Genomic DNA, 16806 nt, shown 5'->3' with positions numbered 1-16806 from the left:
GTACGATGCAACACTAGAAACATTGTGAAATATAGGACTTGGGAGTTCAATTCACTGTCTGTGCTCTGTGTCATAACTCTCATCAAAGACCCACACAACTCTAGTTTATACATGCTGTAACTACTCCTGCTGTTGTAGTTCCCTTAAGCAAGACATCAAACCCCAGTGTCACTAAGCTGCATGCAACTGTCTTTTGTCCCATATTTGTATGTGCAGGGGTCACATATTCACTGTGACATAGCAAACACGTATAAAGGTTCATACAACATTTATTTTTACCGATAGTGCAAAAAGAAGAGAGCTGCTTCCTGCTGTAAATGACTGGAAATGTACAATTTTATTGAACGATTAACAGATTTCTTCAAGACTAATGTGTGAATGCAACACATACAAAAGAAAAACAAGAACAGTTGATACACAACAAGGCAAAAAAGAAAATGAGCAAATAGAGTAATTCAATCCAGCTTTCAGTTTCCTCATTAATGTTCCAAAGATCTTTTTCTTATATCGTGTGGGCTGAAGGAAAAGGGTGCTGCACGGTTCTCTATTGATTTAACCTTCGAAAATAAAATGTGCAGACACCAAACCTGACTAATTGATGAAACATACTGATGCAGTAGATTGTGCCAATTAATGAAAAGAATCAAAGCTTCGGTGGATGAAAAATTACAACTCATGGGTCACAACTGAACGTGGTTGAGCTTGACTTCTATGACTTGTAAAATATGTAACAAAAAACAGGTCAATATATTACAATATGTTACATGGCTGCCGTCGAACCGATAAAATGCTTCACTCATTTGACTGGAAATAAACATGATATGCTTTTCTTGGCAGAGTAGTTCTTCAGGGTAATGCATACACTTCATGATCGAGTGGACGTCACTACAGCCACTGTAACAGCTAAACTGAAGCATGGGCATGTTTGCTATGTATTGATATCTATCATACATGCAATTAATGTTTTACATATAAATCTCCGTAATTCCACACATAAGGTACATACATCAGACATAAGCCGTAGACGCGTCATTTAGTTCTTCTGCAAAGGAGAAAAACAAAACAAAGAGGTTAAAATGTTAACAGTAAGAGAAAATATGATTCTTAGAGTAAGAAATGACCAAGGAATGGAAAGAAGGAAGACTTTTTTAAAAAAGAAAAATAATATTATGATTCTTTACTTACTTCACAAAATGATGGCGACATTTTTTGGGTAGTCCTGTGAGCAAAATATGGAAAGAAAAGACACACAATAAAACCTTTATTCAAGTTCAAAACCGTTTTCAAGTTTTTCAAACAGTTGGAAGTACAATTGTGAGCTAAGTTTGCTGCATCGCTCAGCACAGATCTGTGCGAACAGCGTGCTTTTGTCCCTGTCTGACTTAACATCACTCAGAACATTAAACCTTAGGGCAACTCACGGCTGAAATAGTAGAGCGTGCAGATGATAGCCAGAACCAGGCCTGCAATAAGTCCCACTAACGGCCACAGAACCAAGCAGCCACAGCCATCTAGAGCGAACACACAATATACACACATAGCGCTTTTACTTAAAGGTACACTAAACACTAAAATAACACTAAATAATAGCATAGCATATAAATAATACCTGCGATTGCATTCGCACACATTTGCATAGAGTGCTCTTTTTTCCTTTCAAGGAAAATCCTAAACTTACCCTGAGAAGGATTGTTCTTACAGGTACAGACAGGCTTGACTGGTGGTTTGGGTTTTGTCTTAGGCGGTAATGTTGGAGGGGTACCTGTTGGATAAAAAAGTGTAAAGATAAGTGACAAACATAAGTAGTGAAACAGGAACTTAAGGAGTCTTTTAAGGAGAGATTAAAGGAGACCAAGCAATTTTGAACCTGTTTTCAATCTTTAATAAACATGTTAAGAACTGATTCTCGCCATGTTTGTCTGTGTGTGACTCACCAGTGCAGTTCTATTAAGCAAGGTTTTTTTTTTTTATCAGTTTCCTCTTTTTAGCTCAAAGACTTTAATGCATTGATTACCTCAATTCATAAAGTTCAATACACTCCAGCGTCTTTTGTCCCATGATCTAGAAACATTTTATTCAGATCACCACCACTATCTTATCACAAAAAGCTACATTCTAAGTAAACCTGTTTGAAATATACATCTCTCAAAAATACAACTACCACAATCACTCTGTTGAGTGATGCTCAGGCAGTTCGGCGTGTCCAGGAACCGTATGTGTTTGTATTAGACTGTGGTAACGTGCTTCGACGAACCATTAACAGAACGATTGACTCTGGAAGAAGCAAATCAGCATGTGGAACAAGTGCAAAGTGAAAAAAAAGAGGAAGAGACGGGCATGTGAAACAAAGCTCCCTGAATGGCCTCTAACTGGGGATGCTGCAGTAACATAGTCCACAATAGAATATTGCATGTGTCTATATAATTTCATGAAGTCATTGTACAACACATTTTTAAAATGTTGTAATGTAACCCTCATAGCGACGCTTGATATTTAACTGATCCTAGTGAAGTACTTGAAATGTCAGCGTACAAACCTCCGGGCTGAAGAAGAAAGCCGGGCTTCCACATTTCTCTGTTGTTCTTGTCCTTTAAGAGACAGGAATAAATCCCTGCATCCTTGTGTGTGACATTGATTATTCGTAGCACGAAGGACATGCCCCTCTTGTTCAATTTAAACCGTGCCTGTTCAACATCAGTTCCATGGCTAACGCGTTCAGCATTGTTGCATCTGCCAAGAAACTTTGCGCTCCCCTCGTTTGGAATAGTGCGGAACCAGTAGACGGAGTCACAGGTGATGTTAATGCATTCACACTCCATAGTCTCTGAACTGTGGATCTTAGGGTAAACGATGACTGTTTCGGTTTGCAGAATCTGGCTTGAACCTAGAAGTGGAAATACAGAGACGAGTTTGACATTGAACTGGTTCGACAATCAGAGTTCAGCATCATAGTTTACTCAATGTGAGGGCTTTGAACTAACAACTAAAGTCACAAAGAACCACGTCTATCGTCAAAAGGGTCACTCAGGCTTGTTTAATGTGTCAATTCTCCATTGTTTTAATGTTTAAAAAGGTTTGAGGAATAACCTTCAGCCACATGCATGTGTAGTCCCCTTCTACTAACAGTATAAAGACTCACTGTAAAAGCACATACAAGTAATCGGAAGAGAGTATAAATGTAACTGACACTAAAGAAACACCACTACAACAACAAGTGTCGTGAGTTTGGAAATGAAGTTGAACTATGAAGAAACCACTGGTAAACAGTACATTTGAAACGCTTTACGGGTGACATTTGGCTTATTGCTTTAAGTGAAGATTAATTTACCATGTATGCAGTGTTTAGGGGATGTTGTCAGTTCCAACGCCTGCCCTGTGTGATTTCAAGTCATGTTCAGTGTATAGACACACCTGTTGCAATCACTAGTCTTGTGAAATGTCTAAAGGTAAGCTGCCAATCTGGGATGCCTGTGTGTTAAAGGTTAGGCCATGCTGGCGTAGCTGGATGATGATGTTGTTCTTGGAAACATTTATGAAATGCACAAATTGCATCACATTCGAGAATGCACAAAATTGTCTACAAATACAATTCATTTGAATGTTTTCATAGAGCACAAAACATGTGAAGAGAAAACTGGGACGATGTAGACCTACTGCACAGCACAAATACGTTGAGTATTATTAACCTCCAAACATCATTACGCGCTATATCATATACCACATACTGTAAACATATAATATATATAAGCCCTATACTAATGTAATAGTACAGGAATGATAATGTGTACCCGTATTATGGTCCAATTGATGGTATGTTAGGTAACTTTAATGGTTTGATTATTATCATTTAAAACAAATGAACCATATACTACTCCACTGTACTTGGTCTGTTAAAACCGTCCATTATGTTATGTGTTTGGGTTTGTGGTGAACAAAAATAATATTTTAATATTTTAGCACAAACTATAGTTATATGACTGTATATGACAAACAGACATCATCAACACATTCCTCGCCAAAGGCCCCTGACTGAGTTCTGATGTTGAAAACGATGAAGGCTTACCGTCTGCCGTCCACTGTAATACTGTCAACAGAGTCCACGCTAGTTGTAGCAGAATCATTTTGTCCAGTCGCCAATGTGTGTGTGTGTGTGTGTACGCGTGTGTATTTTGAGTGGTAGCTACAAGAAGACTCTGATGGTTTCTTTTCCTGCTATGTATCTGTCAGAGATTATGGGAGGAACACAGGCTAATAGGGCCCTGACTTGTCAAGGTAACACCCCAATGTGACACACAGGGCCTATCAGAGTGGGCCGTATAGTAGCTGAGGCACTGAAACACACACACACACACATACACTCTCACACACAGCTGGTAGATCATACTTAAATCCTGCTTAAAAGCACAGCACAGAAATGTCAATCTGACACACTTGGCTCTGTTTACTTAAAATAAAAGCATAAATAATACTTAAACATGATAAATAGTTTTTACCTCAAAGCAAATTGTTAAAGGAGAAAGACTGAGCTACTTATACTAAGTGTTAAGTGTTATGTGTTACATGACAAACAGCTGAAAACATGTTCATCACAGCTGACATGATACCACATATCAAGCAATATAAAAATTGTGTGTTCAAAGAGCAGCAGCGTGCAGTGCTGTGGTCTCTGCCCAGGTGCGTGACCTAGCTCGGCACAGTTCTACTTACGCAGCTTCTTGCTCCTGTGAAGAGCACAGAAAGGGAATACCAATGTACAGAACCTAAACATCAGATATTAAATGGAAATAAAGGATCTGTCACAAAACCCTGATCCACAATGCTGCTGAACTTTCAGAAAAATTCCCAGAAGACACAACCAACAAAAGTTTGTGCGTGTGCGTGCAATTTTGCAATTCTGAATGTTCAACAAACGTAATAAACATAATGTTGCCCGTTCCAAAAAAGAAGTCACCGCCTGGATTTAACTAAACAAATAGGTAAGAGCCTCCCATTGGATAATTACTGTATGGATAATTATGTTTCAGATGCCAACAAGTTATTTAATCCTAACTGATGCGGTGAGTAGCTTCTCATTTCTTTAACAACCATGTCTGAAGACACATCCTGTGGAAAAGATGTTCATCTGTTTCTGAAGGGTCAAATTATTGGCATGAATCAAGCAAAGAAAACATCTAAGGAGATTGATGAAACTACTAAAACTGGGTTAAGAGCTGTCCAACGCATTACTAAAAACTGGGGGGATAGTGGGGAACCTTCATCTTCGAGGAAGAAATGTCGTGTGAAAAAAATCTTCACTGACTGTGATCAGCGATCACTTAAATGTTTGGTGAAATCAAAACTGTAAAAAAAACAACAGTAGAACTCATGTTTAATAGTGAAAGTAAGAGCATTTCCACACACAGTGTGAAGGTATTTTAAGGGATTGGGACTAAACAGCAGTGCAGCCTGAAGATAAACAATTTGTTAGGCTAATCAGAATAAAAGGCTTCAGTTTACTAGGAGCATAAAGACTGGAATCTGGAGCAGTAGAAGAAGTTCATGTGGTCTGATGAGTCCAGATTTACCCTGTTCCAGAGTGATGGGCGCATCAGGGTAAGAAGAGAGGCAGGTGAAGTGATGCACCCATCATGCTGAGTGCCTACGGGTGGCCAGGTAGCTCAATGGGTAGAGCATCAGCCTGGGATGCGTTCAGTTCTGCAACATTATGAGTCCAAAGAATGAGGTCAGCTGAATATACTGAATGACCAGGTTATTACATCAGTGCATATTTTTCTTCCCTGATGACACGAACATATTCCAAGATGACAATACCAGGATTCATCGGCCTCAAGAGGTAAAAGAGTGGTTCAGGGAGCATGACACATCATTTCTAACACATGGATTGGCCACCACAGAGTCCAGACCTTAACCACATTGAGAATCTTTTGGGTGTGCTGGAGAAGACTTTGTTAAGTTGTCCGACTCTCCCATCATCAAAACAAGATGTTGTGAATGAATGAATGCAACTCTAAATGTTGTGACATTGCAGAAGCTTATTGAAACAATGCTACGGTGAATGTGTGCCGTAAGCAAAGCTAAAGGCGGTCCGACTAAATATTGTGTGGCTTTTTCTTCGGACAGACAGTGTATTTTGTCATTGAGTATGGTAGGTTCTGGTCGATTTATAGCTTAACGAAACTGCCCCCTGCTTTTAACATACGACAATAACTCTCATGAATATTTAAACTACTAAACGATCTGACAGAGATATTTATTTTCTGAATTTTCTAAAAACATAGAATATTTTTATCTGCACAAGTCAACTGAGAATCCTCTGCAGTAAAAAGTAAATTTTTTGTTGACGTACAGTATGGATGTACAGTTAATGCATATTAAAACTTAATTCACTGATAATCACTAAGCACTAAATTTCACAATAAATGCTATTAGTTTGGTGCATTCAAATACTAACATTGACATAACACACTGTAGTGTATTCAACATTACTGATAAGGCAGTTATGAGCAGCTACAACATTTTTCAGCACTTTTTCCAAAACTAAAAATGCAGTAATACACTACGTCCCCTTGATTGGCATTTCCACTTTACCTTGGAGAAGCCATTCAAAAGAAAGTGAATGTTCAAATGCCAGGTTATTCAAAGATCTCTGAATTCCTGCATGGCTTAGATCATCTAAGTGATGTCTGTGGATTCTTTTGTGAGTATGTGAAAGGTTAGGGTGGAGAACGGTCTGCCAGGGGTCTTAAAGTGAGAGGATGTGGGTGCCATATAGTTCTACGAGGGTCGACGACTCGAGCGACACGGGGAACAAGACCACAGGGTTCTTTGAAAACAGCAGATCTCAGGGGGCTTCAGAGCTGCTCTTTACACATCGCTGAGACATAAAGCCTTTGTTGGTCTCTGTGCTCCAACGCTCTAAGTCAAAAGCTGCCACGCTGAGAAGTTCACTCTTATTTCATTCCTCTACTCCCCTCATCATCCAATTTTGTTGAAAGTTCAGTATGTTCAGACAACTTATACGTCCATATTATGTACCACTGACTTATGAATTTGGATCTCATTAGCAGGGTTTTGAACAAATACTACAGTATTTAAAGTTCATGCATTTCTTCAGAAGCTTTTCATCTGGCATGAACTGCCAGACGATGTCAATGCTGGCACCTTGCCATCTAGCAAGCTGGTTTATGCATTTCTGTCTGTCACTTTCCTTCAGCTTGATTTCTATAAAAGGTTTTGTTCTATTATTCTAACAAGCCACAGATCATGCATCGTGACTGATCGCACTTAAATATTTCGAATATCTATTATATTTGTACATACAGAAGTGAACACACATCTAGACATTTTACTCTACCTCCAAAACATTTATGCTGTCAAGTACTGTTGAAAACAGAACTTTTATATAAGCATTTTATCTTCTGGGCTACAAGTCTCATCTTTAACAAAGCCAAAAGATGACCAAGGTCCAAAATAAAATGTTGTCTTCAGTGGTTCCTAAATAGAATAATTAGAAACTGGAATAGAATATGAAAAGAGGTGATTTAATTACTTTTAATCACTTCTCTCTATAACTCTTCTTACTTAAAACAATCGAATTGCTGTTATGTTCATCACAGACAGACTCAGCTGTGCTGATTTGAACCTTTGCACCTGTCTGACCCCAAACGATATGTGCAAAAATATTCCTGACACATATAAACACACACACACACACACACACAGTGCACTCTTCTTCTTAAAGAATTGCAGTGTGTACAATTTGTTACTTATTATTTAGCTATATCCAGTACATACCTAACTCTGCATATCTAATAAGCCTCTATCCATCCTATTTGCAACTGAGTAAAAAACATACTGTCTTTTAAAAGAAATGAAGTGGTAGGCTTCCAACATGTATGTGCTTTTATTTGCTTTAGTGATGCTCTCAATTAAGCTCAACAGCGCCAACCACAGCCTGCTACAGGGATCACAATCTAATACATTCAGGAGCATGGTTACATTAAGAAACAAGTTTAAATTACTGATGTGTTAAAAGGTCAATATGACTTTAGGAAATAAGTGAGTTTAAATATTACAGCCAACAATGTATGGCTGACTGTGCACATTAATTCTGTCAGATATTAAGTGTCATAGTGAAAGAAAGCTATTGTAGTTATGTGAGAAACCCTTCCAAACACTTTCATTGCTAGCCGGCTAGCACACCTATGAAGATATAAGATATATACAATATTTTTGGGCTATCTGAGCAAACAGTAAAAACTACTTTTCTGCTATCAAAATTATTTTCATAACTTTATGTTGTTTGTAATTGTAGTTATTATGAATATCATGCTCATGATAGTCATGTTTTGTCTAAAAGTCAACTGGTAAAAAGTTCAGCCGCTGAGTTTAACAGCCCAGAATCGAGTCGTCCCACAGCTTCTCCTCTTCCGTCCTAGAGTCTACTCTGTCTTTCATTTTTTTCTTCTCTTTCCTGTACTTGTGCTTGGCTGGTTCATCCTGACCACCGTTCCCCTGTTCAAGGCATATTTCAGTGCGACTATGTGCTTCAGTCTGTTTGTTACTGTCCATCATGTTTTCTGGTTTTAAACTGTCCATCACTCTTCCCCCTTCATTCTCCTCGAGGTCCGCCTCTCTGGATTTTTTTTCTTTTCGTCTTTGTTTACCATTATGCTTTCGCTTCTTTCTCCTCTCTTGATCTGACTCTCCAGATTCTTCTCGTCTCCTCTCCTCTGAGTCCCTCTTGTGCTGTTTTCGCCTGTTTTGCTCCTCATCTCTTACCCTCCTGCACCTCTCTTGCCTGGATCTTCTAATCCCCCTCTTATCTCTGCACCTGTACTCGCTGTCATCACTGTCACTTGTGTTACTGCTGTAGGAAGAAGAATATGAGGAGTAAGATGATGAGTCGGTACACGAGGAGGAGCTTGACTGCTGTCTAGGCCTCCTTCTCTTTATGGAGCGACAAGGTAACTGTGAAGTGGCTGAGCCTGGGGGGACTGGAGGTGGGCAGTTGTCCCAGCCATGCGGAGGCCAAGATGGGCCCTGATATGAAGAACACCACCCTCCAACTGGGTAGTAACAACCAGGACGGGACTGAGGGTGGGGTTTAGATTTGGCAGTAGGTTTGTGAATTTCTATCATAGCCCCACTGCTTAATAGTTTCTGTTCTTCCTCCTCCTCATCCTCATCTGTCTTTTGTGTGTCAGCTTGAGGAGGGACTTGAATGGTTATGCCACGAGCTTTCTGAACTTGAATGTAATCTGCCAGTTCATCTGCAAATGTGGTGTAGACCTTCTGTTGGGATTTGCACAGGTCAATGACCTTCTTCTCCCTGTCAAAAGCATGTGAACAGGAATACATTTTTAATAATCAGGTGAGCAGCAGCATTAATTGATTATCAATCACTAGAGTTCAAGAAGAAAAAAAAGACTACTACATGTACTTTAATACTGCTATGTACCTATAGTAGTTAAAGGTTAAACTAACTTGTCAAACAACTATTTGCTTTGACATCTAGAAGACTACACTATATTGAAAATGTAAGTTACCACACATTAAAGTGGACATGGTGTTATTTTGTTGGGAAATTCTCGATTTTACCTAATCTGGTGCTTGTTTCCCTGCATGTGGGCCTGGTACATCTCCACCGAGTTGAATTGCATACTACACATCTGACACATCAGGGAGCTGGCTGTTGACAACAGAAAGCAGGTGAGGTGGGAAAACAACCTACATACCTTAAAAGGGTTGTAAGCAGTCAGGTAAAACACTTCCTATACTTATTTCCTATCTCACACATATACAATTATATTTGCTTAACAGACCACCATGAAAATTCAATATATTGTTCAGGCGGTCAGTCAGAGGTGTGCTGTGTACCTTACACATTTATATAACTATACTTTACAACTCAAAGGAAGAAAAAAAGATTCTGTGTAACAACTGGAGGCAATCTCTTTGCTATCTTCCTTTTTATTTAACATAAACACGATTAAACTAGCCTGCTCTTGCTAACACTGCTTAATTGGAATAAAGCTATCAAACCAAGCCTTACATGCTCGTACCTTCATGCTACTACCGATTGGATGAAATCTACCTGGCTGAGAGGTTTTGCCATTTCAAATATCAGCATTATTGTAGGAAACTTGACCAAAAATGTATTTGGACTTTTCTTCACATTAATGTGAACATGTGTAACCATGTGTGACTGATTTTTATTTAATTCCTGCATGGTTTGTTGCCCTTTGTCTTACACAGCTGTTGCTGTGAGACAGGACCCTGTGTTACCTTGTTGGACATCGTCACCAAGCTCTTTGATCAGCTCCTGTCTGGCCTGGTTCCTCTGGTGTTTGCGTCCATTGTAGTGCTGCAAGGCCATCTGGGGATTGTTAAAGGAAGCAGCACACAGAGCACAATGCTTTATAGGGTCCTTCAGATCAACTTCAGTGTCAGGGGTAGTTGTGCTCGCTGCTGGGTCCACAAGATGCTCAATGCCGCCCGCTGGGGCTGATTCCTTGTCAGCATTATCACGGTCCAGAGTCAGACTTGGCAAAGAACGCACTTCCGTATACCTGTCTGCAACTGCATAGAACAATTTAAGTTACTTTGCGTTTAACCTTGTGAACCTAGGCAGAACTAGATTAATATGTAAATGTTAAAGTATAGCTCAACAATACTTTTCCATCCCACACCCAACACTTGCCTGGAGGCTGAAGACCTTGTTTACGAAGGTTTTTTGTATGGACTTTGCCTTCATAGTGTGATTTTGCCACCACGTGGGAACTAAACACCATGTTACACAGCTCACAGAAACGGTCCTTATCAGCAGTCATGGTCGGCTGTCAAAAAACAAGCACAAGACTGGATATTTAACACATATATTTGCTATCTGAAACAAATATCTTCACCATACCTAGTCCTACTTTACGTTTTGAAGATACTCTCTACTGCTACTTGTAGCTGGTTGTATTAGGTTATAAATGTTTGGAAGTTGGTATTGGAATATCCCATACAACACTCTAACCTTTGATTTTTTTTTTTTGCCTTTATTGAGACGTTTTATGGTGTGTTCATTCCTCTGTGACAGGCACTGTACAATTCACTTGATGCACCTAAATGTATACAAAGTAAAATGTCAGACTGCTGACCTGTGGTCCTGCAGACTCTTTGTTCATCTTCTCAGCTCTTTTGGCCTGCAGGTACACCTTTAGTTTCTGAGCATGCTTCTTTCCCTATAGTAGGACATAGGAGAGACTTTATTATGACTTTACGTCTTTGAGATCAATATAACTGTGCCACAGATTCATGACTAGTGTTTAGTGAGCTGCACACACCTCATAGTGGGAGAGGCGCTGAGATTCAAACAGCAGCACAGCCTCACATACATGGCAGTATTCATCAGTGAGGAGCCCCTTTACTAAGTCCTCTTCCATCTTGGTGCCTGTGTAGCACAATATACAGTCACTAATACAGATGAGGGAATACAGATAGGGAATAAAGTGGGAGGTCATTTAAGCATAATGACGCTACTGAATTCTATCACATTAATGTGGTAAATACTTTTGTCAAACCGATTTATAGTTTTATCAGTTCACTTTCACTGCCTTCTTTATAATTCAAACCCATATTAAATAATATATACGGTAACAAAAGCTCAGTCTCTAAAAACAAGGTCAACTGTTACGTCTGTCTCCACATTAGGTGGTTTTGTCTATATTGAAACTTTCTTTCAGGACAATTTAGTGTTTGAAAAAAAGAAAATGGGCTGAAATGGCAGAAAAACTGTATTTCCTCCAATAACTTATTTTCCTGTTAAAAAGTGCTGATATCTTAAATATTTAAATTTTGCTCAGTTCCATAACAGCACAAATACAACACCCACTCACTCAAGATTACATTTAATGCAAAATGTTATCTCATACTAATTGATATATTATTTACCATAGCGGTTCTTTAAGAAAACACTAAACTAGACTGGTCATTTTTCAATTTTGTATATTGCTTTATTGCCAAATGCTACCAAATCTTTTACAGCACGCATGTAGACACGTGTTGCACAAGGTTCATTGCTGCCACCTGAGAAAACCATCATTTCATGCTCAACTGCATTCATCCTGCTTTTCAAGGCCTCTTTCATTTTAATGTTTCACTGTTACTGCTTTCATGTCATTGTAGAAGTATCTGAAACATGAAATAGTCCAATGTGAAAAGTCAAACATTTTTATAGTCTTCAGACAAATTTAACAAACTTCAAAATGTGAGTGAAACACTATACATATAAAATCATATTACACATAATCTGAATAGCAACAATAACAAAAATATTTCTTTTTTTACAGCCTTCTCATTTCAGTGTTCAATGGATCCGTTGTAATTACTGTGGTAGCCTCAAAAGAATGAACTTAAAGTACATTTTTAAGGGATAATTCAGCCAATTATAAAGACAAAATTGGGACGACAGTGTATCTACAACAACCACAATCTATTTTTAAGTGCACTGCTATTCAATACTAAATACAGAATATGGGAATACATATACAAATGCAGAAAGAATGCTGCATGCTTTATTTTCCTTAAATAAGCCAATTTGCTGCCAAGTATTTACTGCTACTTACAGTAACAACAAACATTTAGTGGATTGATTTTCTAAAGGAAAGCATACTTGTTATAATGCTTAAACTGGTTAAATATGTAAGAAAGAACATAATACATTTAAAGTGATCTACCCTCCAAGACATTGTCGAGGGGAAGCATGTAACCTGTTTAAATAATACAGTAAACAAGTAATATTAATAGTAGATCCACTGTTTAGGTAAATATATTTACATAACTTAACAATTATACTGTTTGTTGGATGATGTTAACTGTTATATTAAGCTAATGTATGTCTGATATGCTTTTAGGACTGGTGACTGAACATTTAGTAGCAGAGCAGAAATAATAAATCAGATATTACATATTTATATATCAATTACAAATGTTAGTCTCTCATCTGCTAATACAATATCATTTATTATTCATGTTTATGAGGGTCAACTGTGACTGAAATATATTAATAATATTTATGAAAATACATATTTGATGACATGGTTAGAAAATTAGTTAATAATCACCTGGAAAGCTATGAAATAATCTTCTTCGTCTTTACGGTAACAGTACAGTGTGACAGGGTGAGTGTACTGGTAGAATTTGAACTTCATGATTTAATGAATATAAAAAGACAAATATACACACAAATACAGCATTTCCCTGTGTATCTATGTAAACAATATCTAAAACTCAAATACACTGATGGCTCACTTAAGTAGAAAAATATGCACACACCCCAAAATACCTAAGTCTGCTGATACATGTCAAATAATGTACTTACCAAATGGTAATCACAGTAGCAGTTAACAAGAGAACAGAGACAGTAGACACTGTATCTACATCTACAATGTTTGAGTAGAGGAAAACGTTTTCTATTCACCCTTCAGGGCTTTTCCTTATCATTTTACTAGTGAGCAAGGCTACCAGGAACGGAACAGATGGTCATTTTGTAAACTTTACTCTTCAGCTAATGAGGTTTCATATGCTTCAAACTCACCACCAACCTTTGATGATATCTTTTACCAATTAGCTATTTTAGACTAACTTTTGGCACAAGCTGGGGTCCAAATTTACTGTATTGTAGGCAACTACTTCAGCAGCCTCAGTACTAAGTAAGTCAACATCTGTTTTGTGACTGATAGTAAGGTTTAACTTATGGTTAACAGTCAAGTTATTTGGTGCCCTTTGCTACCAAAACCTTTTAGATGCACAACCATCCACTCCCAATCCACTGAATATGTGGCTAATCTAAACTGTTTTTGGGGAAATAAGTTTGCAGACAATAGTTAGTTAGCAATCACTTAGCAACTGGCTAAACATTTCCGCACCTGGGAAAATGAGTAGCTAACCCCTTACCTCTGATTTCACTATGAAGCTGGTCTAAGGGTTAAAGAGTATTTTGGAGGGCGATACATTAGCGATATTTAAAACCTGAACTTTTATCGTCACATCTAACTAACGTTAGACAGCTGACATTAGCGTATTTAGCTAAGAAGCTAGTTAGCTCACTCGACTGTTGAGCTGATTAGCCAGTTAGCTAAAAAGCTAACGTTGGCTCGGCAGGCAGGACGCCATAAAGCTGAATTTTCACCTTCTAGACAGAACTCACCTTGAACCTGGGTACTATCTATTTTAGTGTTTATTACTTTGTCAGCATCTGTAACAGAAGCCGCGTTGGGGGCACTAGTAGTGTTATTTGGAGAGTCTGATTCCGCAAACTGCGGAGTACAGACACTTCTGTCGTCCATGTTTTTTTCCCTAGCTGTGTTGGGCATGCGCAGTGGCGTCCTTGTGGTGAAGGCGTTGGTTTGTTTTGATAGATAATTAAGATTTTATTGTTGTATGATAAGTAATAAAGTGCAGATTACAACGTTTTCTTTTCCTTTTCTTAAGCTATAACCTTCCTATAAAAACCAAAACGAAAAATGGTTAATAACAGGCAAACGAATAAACCAATTCAGTTAATTTTGAATGTACATTTTATATCAATAGGTATTTTTACTGCAGACATCAAGTTATGTCTGGTTGTATTAGAAATAACTAACCTAACTAGAGTTCAGCCATTGTCAATTTTATTAGTTATTTATTGCCTTTCACAACATGAAACCCACCTATTCAGAGGTATCCCTTACTCATTTTGCCACTGATCTGAATGGTGTGTAAAAACCTTTTAACTTTAATTTTGCTACTCACATCTTACATAAAACATTTTAAACGAAAAGCAAATGAAAACAGTTCATATCAAAATAGATATTTTATTTTAGGACAATGTAGTTTCGACATGGTACTGTCACAGGAACAATTCACGTAATGCTGGAATACACATTTACTGACGTATATAACAAATAGACAGGATCAGAGCATCAACATAAAGTTGATAAAGACAAGGGCACTGACGAAGAGGGTCACCAGGTAGAAAAGCAGTGTTGTTGTTGTTGGAAAGTCATCACTTTCTCTTCTGGAGCTCTCTGGCCAGAGCATCCAACTGTGGAAAGAGGTATTTAAGACACCTGGCACTCAGTAAAGTTAAAGTACAACTTTCTGTTGTCAGGTCACACACAGAGATGTGTATATCTTTGATTTATAATTACACTACAATCTCTCACTTTACTCACAAGAATGTTTCTGAGAATGCTTCTCCTCTGGGGTCTCAGGTAGCTGCATTCCCCTGCCTCACACAGCTTAATCTCCTCTGAAATCTGTATGTGAGAGAGAGAGAGAGAGAGAGAGAGAGAGGATATTAGACACAAGTAAATAGGTTGAAATTTTAAAATGCTCAGCGAATAAGACAATTATGCACATAGACACACACACACACACATCCTAACCTCTGATGTGCCAAATGAATCCAGCTCCCTCTTGCCACCAGGATACCACCCATGGGACCAGTGCTGGGCGCTGCACATCTGAGCCTCAACGCATAGAAGAAGCCCCAGCAGTAAAACCAGCCGAGATACACACATGATATTTCCACCTGGAAGCCAAGACAAACACAGGGAGGACTGATTATGAGAGGGTTTTGTCTTTCATCCTTTGGGATTAACTTTAGGTAATTTAAGCACATGTTTAAATCCGCATACTCAATACTCATTAATAGAAGCTCAACAGACGGCTGTATAAGGAGCATAGGTGCTTGTCATCAGAGAGCTCTTTGGTTTTACTATAATATTAAGACATTCAACTATAGATACACTAATACTAAGTGTGTAAACATTGTCTTCTGAACTCTAAAACCTGTGAGACTTTAATGACGTTTTTTTCTCATATATCCGCAGCACAAATTGTAACAAGCTCACATCGTTACATGAGCTTTCATCTTTCAGTGTCCTGAATAAACCATTTTCTGCAACTTTCCTGCTGATATAATAAATAAATCTAAATAAAATTACACATGCAGCATGTGTTGACCTGGAGTGACCCAAAGGTATGTAGTAATAATCACTTCATGTTAAAATTGGGTCTCCTACACTAATGAATTTATACATTTCACGTGCAGTAAATGAGATCTTGAAGCATAATTCTTACCTTAGTGTTAACTTTATCACACGAGGTGTCTGAAAGCGTCCCTCCAGCAGCTCACTCTTCTTGTCCTTCAGTTGGCTGCTTGCTACAGTTCTGTTGCAGTTTCTCACTATTTCACAGATGTTTTACTGTAGAGATTCTCATCACCCTCTTTGTCCTGCACTTTATAATACTCCCCCCCCCCCAACAAATCTCTATCTGTATGCCACGCCCATCAGTGACCCCCTGGTCCCCTCTGTTCCCAGTGGTTCAAACAAACACTGCTATGGGACAAAAGGAGCAGAACATTTATCCATTTCCAATTACCATCTGCAAACAGCCCTGACACATGTGTGTGCATCCCTCAGATCCATTTCCAACTACTGCTACTCAAATAAGAGATTAAAGGTTTTGCATGTGCTATTGAAGGATATTTTTTCATGACTGAAATGACTGAAACATCAATTCTCAAAGGCAGCTTTTCATAAGTGAAGAATTTAGGACTTGTGAGTGCAGGTAAAACTCATTAGCTTCTCCTGTTTTTCTACCTGTTATAACCACAGTGACCCATCAGACCCATGTCTGACCCCACTTACCCCTCATTCAGGAGAAACTCTGGGGCATCTCATGGCAAACATAGAAAACATGTATTTGCTTTTTCAGAGTTTTACATTTAGAAGCGGGCTCTTACTCAGGAAGTGACGTGTTACGTGACAG

At 38.4% G+C, this 16806-nt stretch overlaps 3 protein-coding genes across 3 annotated transcripts; all 3 read right to left on the bottom strand.

Moving 5' to 3' along the window:
• Positions 1-318: 318 nt before the first annotated feature.
• On the bottom strand, positions 319-4204 carry cd8b (cd8 beta). The gene is made up of 6 exons (XM_026346965.1): positions 4064-4204; positions 2537-2884; positions 1679-1762; positions 1422-1511; positions 1186-1219; positions 319-1042 (listed from the first exon to the last, which is right to left on the bottom strand). Exons 1-6 carry the CDS (start codon positions 4119-4121, stop codon positions 1030-1032), a joined length of 627 nt encoding a protein of 208 aa, XP_026202750.1. The 5' UTR covers positions 4122-4204; the 3' UTR covers positions 319-1029.
• Positions 4205-7884: 3680 nt separating this feature from the next.
• On the bottom strand, positions 7885-14338 carry zmat1 (zinc finger matrin-type 1). The gene is made up of 7 exons (XM_026350099.2): positions 14198-14338; positions 11334-11440; positions 11148-11231; positions 10703-10838; positions 10288-10581; positions 9601-9691; positions 7885-9331 (listed from the first exon to the last, which is right to left on the bottom strand). The coding sequence occupies exons 1-7, from the start codon at positions 14334-14336 to the stop codon at positions 8389-8391; spliced, it is 1794 nt and encodes a 597-aa protein (XP_026205884.1). The 5' UTR covers positions 14337-14338; the 3' UTR covers positions 7885-8388.
• A 686-nt stretch (positions 14339-15024) lies between these two features.
• On the bottom strand, positions 15025-16235 carry gnrh2 (gonadotropin-releasing hormone 2). Its single transcript, XM_026348872.1, has 4 exons — positions 16114-16235; positions 15417-15562; positions 15204-15287; positions 15025-15073 (listed from the first exon to the last, which is right to left on the bottom strand). Exons 2-4 carry the CDS (start codon positions 15549-15551, stop codon positions 15035-15037), a joined length of 258 nt encoding a protein of 85 aa, XP_026204657.1. The 5' UTR covers positions 15552-15562; positions 16114-16235; the 3' UTR covers positions 15025-15034.
• Between the last annotated feature and the right edge of the window lie 571 nt (positions 16236-16806).

The sequence above is a fragment of the Anabas testudineus genome, chromosome 5 (assembly GCF_900324465.2).
Source record: "Anabas testudineus chromosome 5, fAnaTes1.2, whole genome shotgun sequence".
In the NCBI taxonomy this organism is placed as follows: Eukaryota; Metazoa; Chordata; class Actinopteri; order Anabantiformes; family Anabantidae; genus Anabas; species Anabas testudineus.
Note: the sequence above shows the minus strand (reverse complement) of the source record. Positions and strands in the feature narration are given on the sequence as shown.

Excerpts from the sequence above, each read along its gene's own strand:
- zmat1 (XM_026350099.2), bottom strand. The coding sequence starts at position 14,336 with ATGGACGACAGAAGTGTCTGTACTCCGCAGTTTGCGGAATCAGACTCT. Across the intron at positions 10,582-10,702 it reads ACAAGGTCTTCAGCCTCCAG|TTGCAGACAGGTATACGGAA; the intron begins GCAAGTGTTGGG and ends TGTTCTATGCAG. Across the intron at positions 9,692-10,287 it reads TGGTGACGATGTCCAACAAG|CCAGCTCCCTGATGTGTCAG; the intron begins GTAACACAGGGT and ends TGTTGTCAACAG.
- cd8b (XM_026346965.1), bottom strand. The coding sequence starts at position 4,121 with ATGATTCTGCTACAACTAGCGTGGACTCTGTTGACAGTATTACAGTGG. Across the intron at positions 2,885-4,063 it reads ATTACAGTGGACGGCAGACG|GTTCAAGCCAGATTCTGCAA; the intron begins GTAAGCCTTCAT and ends TTCCACTTCTAG. Across the intron at positions 1,220-1,421 it reads CACGCTCTACTATTTCAGCC|GACTACCCAAAAAATGTCGC; the intron begins GTGAGTTGCCCT and ends TTTTGCTCACAG.
- gnrh2 (XM_026348872.1), bottom strand. The coding sequence starts at position 15,551 with ATGTGTGTATCTCGGCTGGTTTTACTGCTGGGGCTTCTTCTATGCGTT. Across the intron at positions 15,288-15,416 it reads ATTCATTTGGCACATCAGAG|ATTTCAGAGGAGATTAAGCT; the intron begins GTTAGGATGTGT and ends TCTCACATACAG. Across the intron at positions 15,074-15,203 it reads GCATTCTCAGAAACATTCTT|TTGGATGCTCTGGCCAGAGA; the intron begins GTGAGTAAAGTG and ends CTCTTTCCACAG.